The sequence below is a fragment of the Gossypium hirsutum genome, chromosome D12, assembly GCF_007990345.1.
Source record: "Gossypium hirsutum isolate 1008001.06 chromosome D12, Gossypium_hirsutum_v2.1, whole genome shotgun sequence".
In the NCBI taxonomy this organism is placed as follows: domain Eukaryota; kingdom Viridiplantae; phylum Streptophyta; class Magnoliopsida; order Malvales; family Malvaceae; genus Gossypium; species Gossypium hirsutum.
This window is the reverse complement of record NC_053448.1, coordinates 17018844-17030399: the sequence shown is the minus strand read 5'-3', so window position 1 is coordinate 17030399 and position 11556 is coordinate 17018844. Positions and strand designations below refer to the sequence as shown.

The 11556-nt window shown below is 40.6% G+C and overlaps 1 protein-coding gene across 1 annotated transcript; it reads right to left on the bottom strand.

Annotated features, from left to right (window-relative positions):
* Positions 1 to 7442: 7442 nt before the first annotated feature.
* Positions 7443 to 10024, bottom strand: LOC107944134 (uncharacterized). Its single transcript, XM_016877958.1, has 3 exons — positions 9005 to 10024; positions 8247 to 8468; positions 7443 to 8132 (listed from the first exon to the last, which is right to left on the bottom strand). Exons 1-3 carry the CDS (start codon positions 10022 to 10024, stop codon positions 7443 to 7445), a joined length of 1932 nt encoding a protein of 643 aa, XP_016733447.1.
* Between the last annotated feature and the right edge of the window lie 1532 nt (positions 10025 to 11556).

Below are 11556 nucleotides of genomic sequence, written 5' to 3'. Positions count from 1 at the left end.
GGTGGAGTACTCTGACTTCTGTTGTGCCCTGAGAGCAAGTAACTTGGGAGTTTTTCCAAACTGAGTTTCGAAAAAAGTATATCAGTCAGAGATTTGTTGATCAAAAACGGAAGGAATTTCTTGAGCTTAAGCAAGGTTCCATGTCGGTTACTGATTACGAGCGAAAATTTGTTAGACTTAGCAAATACGCTCGGGAATGTGTTTCGTCCGAGGCTATCATGTGTAAACGCTTCGAGGATGGGCTAAATGAAGATATAAAAATGTTCGTTGGCATTCTTGAAATACGAGAGTTCGTAGTACTTGTCGAGCGAGCTTGTAAAGCCGAAGAGCTTAGAAAAGAAAAACAAAAAGTTGATGTGGGAACTGGAGAGTTTCGTAAAAGATCCTCGGGAAAGTCTCTTCAATAGGCATCAAAGAAATTTCGAGATGATGTGGGCCGGTCTAGAGGCACTTCGGGCCTTTTTAGACGAGATCGTGATCGACCCCCTGTGGGTACACGAGGCACTTCGGTCGCCAGTGTTGGGAATGAACGTCGAGATAGAACGGAATGTCGATATTGCGGTAAATGGCATTCGGGGAGTTGTAGATTCCCTGACCGCTCCTGTTACAAGTGCGGATCAGTTGATCACTTCATTAAAGATTGCCCGAGGTTGTCTGAACAGAATGTAAATCAGAGTGGGAAACCGGGTGCTACCACTGCTCGAGGTAGACCATCTAGAAATACGGGCAATGCTAGCGGTGGTCAGAGAGGATCTAGAGATGCTACGACCAGATCCGAGGCTCGTGCGCCTGCTAGAGCTTATGCTATATGTGCCCGCGAGGATGCTTCTTCGCCTGATGTTATTACCGGTACTTTTACTCTCTTTGATACTAATGTAATTGCTTTGATTGACCCCGGTTCTACTCATTCTTACATATGTGAAACCTTAGCATCCAGTAAGACTTTACCTATTGAGTCTACTGAGTTCGTAATTCGGGTGTCAAATCCCTTGGGTCGTTACGTGCTTGTCGACAAAGTGTGTAAGAAATGTCCCCTAGTAATTATAGGTTCCTGTTTTCCGGCGGACTTGATGCTTTTGCCATTTGATGAATTTGATGTTATTCTCGGGTTGGATTGGTTGACCATGCATGATGCGGTTGTGAATTGCAAAAGCAAGACGATTGAATTGAGGTGCGCAAATAACGAAGTAATCCGAGTTGAGTCTACGGACTTGGATGGGTTGCCAGCTGTAATATCCTCAATGTTGGCCCAGAAATATGTAAGAAAAGGGTGCGAAGCATACCTTGCGTATGTACTTGATGACAAAGAATTAGAAAAGAAACCCGAATCTGTGCCGGTGGTTTGTGAATACCCGGATGTTTTTCCTGAAGAATTACCGGGTTTACCACCTGTTCGGGAGATAGAGTTTGGTATTGAGCTTGTACCTGGGACTACGCCGATTTCGATAGCTCCGTATCGTATGGCACCAACCGAGTTAAAAGAGTTGAAAGCTCAGCTGCAAGAATTGACGGATAGAGGTTTTGCTCGACCAAGTTTCTCACCTTGGGGTGCACCAGTATTGTTCGTGAAAAAGAAGGACGGAACCATGAGGTTGTGCATTGACTATCGTCAACTGAATAAAGTGACGATAAAGAACAAATATCCGTTACCGCGTATCGATGATTTGTTCGACCAACTGAAGGGAGCCTCAGTGTTCTCAAAAAATAGATTTGAGATCGGGCTATTATCAGTTGCGAATTCGAGATTCGGACATACCCAAAACTGCCTTCAGAACGAGATATGGTCACCACGAATTCTTAGTGATGCCGTTTGGACTCACTAATGCCCCTGCGGTATTTATGGATTTGATGAATCAGATCTTCAGACCATATTTGGATCGGTTCGTAGTTGTGTTCATTGATGACATCTTGGTCTATTCAAGAGATGAGACCGAACATGCTGAGCACCTGAGACTAGTGTTGCAAATTTTGCGGGATAAGCAGTTCTATGCTAAGTTCAGTAAGTGTGAGTTCTGGTTAAGAGAGGTTAGCTTCTTGGGTCATGTGGTATCCGCATCGGGTATTCGAGTTGACCCGAGCAAAATTTCAGCCATACTTAACTGGAAGCCTCCAAGAAATATTACGGAAGTTCGGAGCTTCCTGGGGCTCGCTGGTTATTACCGACGATTTGTAAAAGGTTTCTCGATGATAGCCACACCAATGACGAAGCTACTTCAAAAGGATGTTAAGTTCGAATGGACGGAGAAATGTCAGAAAAGTTTTGATCAACTAAAAACTTATTTGACTGAAGCTCCAATTTTAGTGCAACCCGAATCAGGCAAAGAGTTTGTCATTTATAGTGACGCATCCCTACTTGGGTTGGGTTGCTTATTGATGCAAGAAGGTCGAGTGGTGGCCTATGCGTCGAGACAATTAAAGCCACATGAGAAAAATTATCCGACCCATGATCTTGAACTAGCTGCCATCGTATTTGCTTTAAAAATATGGCGACATTACTTATTTGGTGAAAAGTGCCATGTAATTTCGGATCACAAAAGTCTCAAATATTTGATGACTCAAAGAGACTTAAATCTGCGACAAAGACGTTGGCTTGAGTTGTTGAAAGATTACGAGCTTGTCATTGATTACCACCCGGGAAAGGCTAATGTGGTTGCGGACGCCTTAAGCCGAAAATCATTGTTTGCTTTACGAGCGATGAATGTGCACTTGTCTGTTCTACCCGACAATGTGTTAGTAGCTGAATTAAAAGCCAAACCATTATTGATTCATCAAATTCGTGAAGCCCAGAAAGTTGATGATGAATTGGTTGCAAAACGGGCTGAGTGTGTTCCGAACAAGGAATCAGAGTTTCAAATTGATGATGATGATTGTTTGAGGTTCAGAAGTCGTTTGTGCGTTCCAAGGAATTCGGAACTCATTTCGATGATTCTGAACGAAGCCCATTGTAGCCGAATGTCAATTCACCCGGGGAGTACGAAAATGTACAACGATTTGAAACGTTGGTTTTGGTGGCATGGTATGAAACGAGACATCTCCGACTTTGTTTCGAGATGTTTAATATGTCAACAAGTGAAAGCGGAACATCAAGTGCCTTCAGGATTACTTCAGCCGATCATGATACCCGAGTGGAAACGGGATCGAGTCACAATGGACTTTGTGTCCGGACTGCCATTGTCAGCAAGTAAGAAGGATGCGGTTTGGGTTGTTGTTGATAGACTGACTAAGTCGGCTCACTTTATCCCCTTGCGTACGGATTTTTCATTGGATAAACTAGCCGAATTGTATGTTTCTCAGATTGTGAGATTACACGGGGTACCTATTTCTATCGTGTCGGATAGAGATCCGAGATTCACCTCGCGATTTTGGAGGAAATTGCAAGAAGCTTTGGGTACCAAGCTGCATTTTAGCACTGCTTTTCACCCCCAAACCGATGGTCAATCTGAGCGGATAATTCAGATACTTGAGGATATGTTGAGATGTTGCATCCTCGAGTTCAGTAGTTCATGGGAACGGTATTTACCTTTGATTGAATTCGCTTACAACAATAGTTTTCAATCAAGTATTAAGATGGCACCTTACGAGGCTTTGTACGGTCGTAAATGCCGTACACCATTATTTTGGACCGAGCTCGGTGAAAGTAAAATTTTCGGAGTTGATTTGATTAAGGATGCCGAACAGAAAGTAAAGGTAATCCGTGAAAGTCTGAAAGCAGCCACAGATCGCCAAAAATCGTATGCGGATTTGAAACGAAAAGACATTGAATATCAGGTGGGAGATAAAGTGTTTCTTAAAGTTTCGCCTTGGAAAAAGGTACTCAGATTTAGCCGTAAGGGCAAGTTGAGCCTGAGATTCATTGGGCCGTACGAAATCTTCGAACGAGTTGGTCCGGTTGCGTATAGATTGATTTTGCCCCCTGAACTTGAAAAGATTCATGATGTCTTTCATGTTTCGATGCTTCGACATTATAGATCCGATCCGTCACATGTGATTAATCCCTCAGAAGTTGAAATTCAATCTGACTTGAGTTATGAAGAAGAACCGATTCGTATCCTAGCTCGTGAAGTGAAAGAGTTGCGAAACAAAAGGGTTCCAATAGTTAAGGTGTTATGGCTCAAACACGGGATCGAGGAAGCTACTTGGGAAACCGAGAGCTCGATGAAAGAACGATACCCAAACCTATTTACCGGTAAGATTTTCGGGGACGAAAATTTCTTAAGTGGGGGAGAGTTGTGACAGCCCAAAATTGACCCTAGTTGGGAAGTGGTTTCGGGACCGCTAAACCGAGTCACCGAAATGTTTGAATGTGATATTTATTGTCTAGAATATGTAATTATGAATGTGTGAAAATTTCAAGCTTCGATTTAGTCGATTGCATGTGAATTTAGTCAATAGGACTTATGTGCGACATTTTTGAAATGTGATGGGTCGAAGCATAAGGACCTATTAGAGCATGAAATAAAAAGGGGGGACTTGCATGTCAAATTCCCCCCCTAACTAGTAGTGGCCGGCCATGACAAGCATGGTAGACCAAGTGTGATGGGCAAGACATGTCATAGACATGTTGTGTTGGTGCATCATGGGTGGAAAAAAATAAAATAAGGAGCATGGGCATAAAATAATGAAAAGGGAATATGATGAAAACAAAAAAAAAGGTGTGTAGTTGTTTCCCCCCCCATTGCCGTGAGTTAAAGAAAAGAAAACAGAAAATTTTGTTCATCCTTTTTCATCTTCATTTGGCCGAAAATTCAAAGGAAGGAGGAAGGAGTTCTTGCTTCATGTTTGGTTTGGAAGAGGATTAGGAGGAGGTTTGGCCATACTTGTATCTAGATCAAGGTATGTTTGAGGTTGTGCCATGAGATTCATGCATGTTTTTAGTTGCTAGCTTGAGTTCTAATTATTCCATGGTTCAAATCTTTGCTATGTCATGGGGATGATATTCGGCCTAGGTGGATTTTGTATTAATGCCATTGCATGCTAAATATGAAGCTTGTTAATGATGCATGTGATGGTGGATTGATGATTCTTGAATCTTGTTTTTAGCATTTTTGAGTGAGCACATATGTGCATTGGTTGCTAGATGGAGAAGAATCGGCTAGCAAGTTGTGTGCTAAGGTCGAATATAATTTTTGTATATTAATGAGTAATACATGTGTTAAATTGATGGAAAGGGAGAGGATGCTTTACTAGTGTATATATGTGTGTATTAGCCAAGTTTTGAACTTGAAACAAAAGGGTGTTTAGTCAATACAAGTGACCATACTTGTAGAATGTATTAAGTGTTGAAATCGGCCCCAACATAGACATGCATATTCGGCCATAGGAAGGAGATTGGTGTTGCATGTATTCGGTTAGAGGCAAGCATATTGATGCTTTTGTCTTGGCTTAGAAAATTCGGCCAAGGGGGAAAAAAATTAGCTAAAATGTTGAGTTTGATTCATGATTCCGTACATATGTGACTTTAATGTCTAATGTATAAAAATGGGCTAAGTGCCTTGTGTTCCTCTTTCCGATGCTCAAATGATTAAATCAATTTATTTGTTTAATTAAGCTCAAGAGCAAAGGGGAACTAAATCCGATAAAGGGAAGGAAAAAGTGGTCGAATAGCTATCGGAATCGTTCGACAACACCCGAGGTAAGTTCTTGAGTAAAAGAGCTTAAATTATGATTTGATTAGATCATGTTTTAAGCAAACCAAAATCATGCTCTTTGTGTGGCTATTGAGCCGAAATTGCAAGAATGATAAATGTCTTGTGTTTGAGTTTTACTAACGAAAACGAAATACGAATGTGCCATGATTTATTGTTAAATGTGCATGGTTATTTGAATGATGTCCGGGCTAAGTCCCGAAGGCTTTGTGCTAAGTGACCAAATCCGGACTAAGATCCGAAGGCATTTGTGCGAGATACTAATTCCGGGCTAAGCCCAAAGGCATTTGTGCGAGTTACTAAATCCGGGTTAAGTCCCGAAGGCAATTGTGCGAGTTACTATAACCGGGCTATGTCCCGAAGGCATTTGAACGAGTAGCTATATCCGGTTAAATTCCGAAGGTACGTGATTTGGGAATGAATGATCTTGCTGTAAAAATTTCAGTAAATACTCTAGAAACATCCCAACATTGAGGTATGTTTCGTATGTGCTTGAATTTAGTTGAGCCCTTACAAATAAGTATTCGCTCAGTTGATAAACGAGCTACCGGCCTTTGGCTAAGTTGATCTTTTGTGTATGTACATAAGGGTTGGTAATGTGAAGCAAGTATGATATCGAAAATTTGTGCATATGAAATTATTCGTTTAGCTATATGAATGCTATACTTTTGCTGTGCTGGAATTCCTTGCTCAAAACTTACTAAGCATAAATTGCTTACTCCGTTTCTTTGATCCTCTATTTTATAGATTTTGGTTCTCCAGCTATCGGACTCGGGATTTTGAAGTCGAAGTCGCCCACACTATCAAAGCCCCCCCCTTTTGGTACAATTTTGGTTGAACTTCGAAATGGCATGTATAGGACTACCCATTTGTTGTGGGTCATGGACCCTTTGGACTTGTATAATTTTGGATAGCCATGCGAAAATGGCTTATATATGTTTGAGTGTAATGTTATAATCATTTGGTATGGATATGGTTATTGAGAGGTGTGGATAGGCTTGACAAGGATTGGCCATGGGAATGGTTAATCACTATCATAAATTGTGCTACTTATGCAAAAAGGGCTAGTTGAATCATGGGAACTATGAAATAGGTAAAGTCTACCTTAAAGGCAGATGCTGACAGCAGCAGTGATGTAGATTTGGAAATTCACTAAAAATAGTAGGAATGGAATTAAATAGTGAATAAATTATGTAAACGAACCTTGATGAATCTATTTTCATAGGAAAGTAACGAAACAATCATACGGACAGTATGTTAAGAGATATTCAGGTTCTTGTGAGACAGGGCCAGAACGGTTTCTGGATTTCCTGTTTCGACTTTGGAAATTCATTATAAATTAACCAGAGACAATTAGGAGTCAAGCCATATATGTATAGATTCCTCTCTGAGTCTAGTTTCTATAGAAACAAACGGCATCAGTATTGAAGCCCTGTACAAGGAGATATCCAAGTCGTAATGGGCAAAGGTCAGGGTAGTCGATCCCTGTAACATGGGAGATTTTGACTAATAAACTGTACTAATTGGCCCAACCAAAAATTCTAGAAAAAATATTTAGATGGGCATATGAGTCTATTTTCAGGGAAAATTTACGGAACTGGATTTCGAGTTTCTGAACTCAAGATATGATTTTTTAAAGCGACTATTACGCAGATTGGCAGTGTCTGGAAAATTTTTAAAGTTTGTTAACACCTCGTGTTCGACTCCAGTGACGGTCTCGGGTTTGGGGTGTTACATAGTTGAGAACGGCTCCATTTAACTTCTCACTAAAGTATGCCACGGGCCTTCCATCTTGTGTTAAAACGGCTCCAATTCCGACACCTGATGCATCACAACTTCAAACATTTTAGCAAAACCAGGCAACACAAGTAATGGAGCATTAGTTAAACATGATTTAATGGCAATAAAAGATTTTTCTTGTTCCTCATTCCAATAGAAAGCAGAAGACTTTTTGATCACACTAGTTAAAGGTGCTGCCAAGGTGCTAAAATTTGGAACAAATCGTCGATAGAAGCTTGCCAATTCGTGGAAGCTCCTCACTTGGCTAATGCTTGTGGGTCTAGACCACTCTCGAATGGCTTTCACCTTTTCTTGATCAACCTCCAGTCCTTCCGAGCTGACCACGAATCCTAAGAAAATAACCTTGTTAGTACAAAAAGTACATTTCTTAAGATTAGCAAACAAAGATTCTTTTCTAAGCACATCCAAAACAGATTTTAAATGCAACAAATGGTCATCTAAGGATTTGCTATAGATAAGTATATCATCAAAATAGACAACGCAAAATTTTTCGATAAAAGAATGAGGAACATGGTTCATTAAGCGCATGAAAGTGCTGGGCGCATTGGTAAGCCCGAATGGCATAACCAGCCACTCGTAGAGCCCATGCTTCGTCTTAAAAGCAGTTTTCCACTCGTCCCCTTCACGCATCCAAATTTGGTGGTATCCGCTCTTTAGATCAATTTTAGAAAACAATCGAGCACCACTCTATTCATCCAACATATCATCGAGTCGCAGTATTGGATGTCGATACATAATAGTGATCTTATTCACCGCGCGACAATCTATGTACAAACGCCATGTTCCATCCTTTTTTGGCACCAATAAAACCGGAACGGTGCATGGACTAAGACTTTCTCGTATATATCCCATCTCCATAAGTTCATTGACTTGTTTTTGCAATTCTTTGGTCTCTTCGGGATTTGTACGATAAGCTGGACGATTGGGAATAGAGGCTCCGGGGATGAAATCAATTTGATGTTCTATTCCTCGAATGGGCGGTAACCCATTAGGAATGTGTTCCGGAAACACGTCCTCGAATTCCTGCAAAAGAGAAACAATCGAAGAGGGCAAATTTGGATCCAACTCGTTAGTAGTCAAATGAGTTTCCTTGTACATAAGTACAAGAACCGATTGCTGCGTCAAATAAGATTTCCTAAATTCACTCTCTCTTGCATAAACACTCATCTTCTTTTGCTCTTCTTCCTCTCTCTTTTTTTTGTCGATCGATTATTTTTTTCTCTCACATTTTTCATTTGTTTTTCTTTTTTCTTCTCAATATGTTTTTCAGTCTCTTTTTCATTCTTTTCTTTTTGTACATTTTCTCGAAATTTCTCTACACTCTCTCTTAGTTTCAATTGATCTTCATAAACTTGCCTCGGCGTCATGGGAACCAAAGTTACATTTTTCCCATCGTATTTGAAGGTGTAGCGGTTTGTGAAACCATCATGAATGACTTTGCGATCAAATTGCCATGGACGACCCAATAACATATGATCAGCGTGCATGGGTACCACGTCGCATAGAACTTTGTCGGATTATTTTCCGATAGTGAACGGCACCAAAACTTGCTTAGTTACCTTCAACTCCCCTCCATCATTATGCCATTGAAGTTTGTAAGGTTGAGGGTGCTTAGTTGTTGGCAAGCCGAGTTTTTCAACCATTAAAGTGCTGGCCACATTTGTACAACTTCCGCCATCCACGATCAAGCTACACACCTTGCCTTGCACATGGCAACGTGTATGAAAAATGTTCTCCATTTGTTGTTCATTTTCAACAATTTGAAGACCAAGGCTTCGTTTAATAACGAGAATTTCGCCATCAACGGCGTATTCAAGTTCATCCTCTTCCTCCTTTTCGGCCATTTCATCGGGTTCTTCGTCATCTTCTTCTTCCGATTCAATTTCTCCATTAGCCCACACAATCATGTTGGTTCGGTTAGGGCATTGACTCGCAATGTGGCCCCTCCCTAAGCACTTAAAACACTTTATTTCTCGTGATCGATTCGGTATAGCAACTTCTTTGCCTTTGCTTGTTTCACCAACAGGTTTACTCACCTTAGAAGACAAAGGGTGATCTTTAGTGCGATTAGAGAATTCTTTCTTACCCGTGCCTTGGTTCCACCTTTGAAGATTGTTGGTGCTAGGAAAGGTTCGGCTAGAACTTTTTCTTTTTAATTGCTTTTCAACTTTGATAGCAACATGCACCATATCAACAATGTCAACGTAGTGTTGAAGCTCCACCACATTGGCTATGTCATGATTAAGTCTGGCCAAAAATCGAGCCATGGTTGCTTCACGATCTTCATCCACGTTTGCACGTATCATGGCGATCTCCATTTCTTTAAAGTAGTCCTCCACGCTTCGATTTCCTTGCGTAAGATTCTGCAACTTTTGATAAAGTTCACGATAATAATAAGAAGGTATAAATCTCTTACGCATTACTGCCTTCATTTCGGTCCAAGTTGAGATGGGCCGCTCCCCGTTCCTTCTTCGACTTGTGGTAAGTTGATCCCACCATATCATTGCGTAATCGGAGAACTCGATTGCCACCAATTTTACCTTTTTGCTCTTCGAGTAATTGTGACACTCGAAGACCATCTCGATTTTTCTCTCCCATTCTAGATAAGCTTCCGGATCAGATTTCCCATGAAAGGGAGGAATGGATAGCTTAATACTTTTTAAATCATCATCAACTTGGCCTCGATCTCTAAGACCCCTATTCCTTTGACCTCATCGTCTCTCGCTTTGATTCGACGCTTGGTCGCATTCCACCTCGCTTGGCTCGTAGGGATCATCCACGAAAGGTCTTGCTCGCCCTCGTCGCCGTCTTGGTCCTTTAGGGGTTCCTTCTTGTGTTGGTCCTCCTTCCACTCGATCGAGTCTCTCATTAATAGATTCAAGTTCAGTTCGAAGCATTCGTTGGAATTCCCTTAAGAGGGCTTGTTGACCTAAATCAGGAACTCCTCCTCCGACATTTCTTGTCGGTTGTCTTTCGGTCCTTTCCGCCACGTTTTGCTCGAGATTTTGAGACATAATAAAGATTCCTCACCACAAAGACTCACGATCACTCAGAAAAGAAAGAAAGAATGACACTCACGCTCGTGTTTACAATCTTTTGGCTTTTACCTCCTCTCGAATATGCTCACACACTCATACCTTTTTCCTCTCGTTTCTTCTCTTATAATTTCGTATAAGACTTGGTAGGGCTAGATCTTTAGTTCAGAGGGTCGGCTACAAAGGGTTTCCAAAAGAAAGTCGTATGGTTTAGGGTAGGCTCGAAAGAAAGAAAGGTTTAGTGATGTGGCGTAAAAAAAATGGTTTCACTAATTGGAAAAGAAGAATAATTTTTTTTACGGATCTTTCACGTTCTTTTCGTCCGCACCTAGACCGTATACAAATTTTTTTTCAAATTTCTTTTGATTTTTTTTCAATTTTTTTTCAAATTTTTTTTTCACAAATTTACTTACTCCGGCTCTTCTCGAACGTCCAAACTCCTCGTTTTAACCAGATCTGATACCAAATGATGCGAACCAGCCTCGGTTAATGAGTTGAATCATTTTTGTTGCCCGATCGTCCAAACGATGAAGTTTCGTTCTTCTTGAGTCAATTCGTTCTACTTGATCAATGAAGTTATTTGAGGTTCAATTGAGATTAAAGAAAGTGATTTGTAAGGTATTTCGGCTAAGAAAGAAATAACGAATTTGGATAGGTGATGATTCAGTTTTAAGGGTATATGGAATGATTGGCTTAAAAACAAGAAAGAACCAACACTAAATGTAGTTGAGTGTTGACCCGTTTCCTATATGCTTTTAAGATGGTTCGGTAGTGAAATAGAAAGAATTAACCTCGACCCGCTACCTATTGAAGATAGGAAACTCAGTATAGTTGAACGCCACACTTTGGTTGAAAGTGATAAATTCGGGTTACAAAGAACAAAGGTTGACGCCACTAACTAGTAGATAAGCCAACTAAGTCTTTGGACAAAATTGGGAGAAGAATTCCTCACAAAATACTTAATTCAATAATCAAAATGGAAAAAGCCCTTTTACAAATTAACAAGCAAATATTTATAGTGTTGCATAAGCTAGCCGAATAGTCATGCTTAATAGCTAAGAAAAATCAAGAAAGAT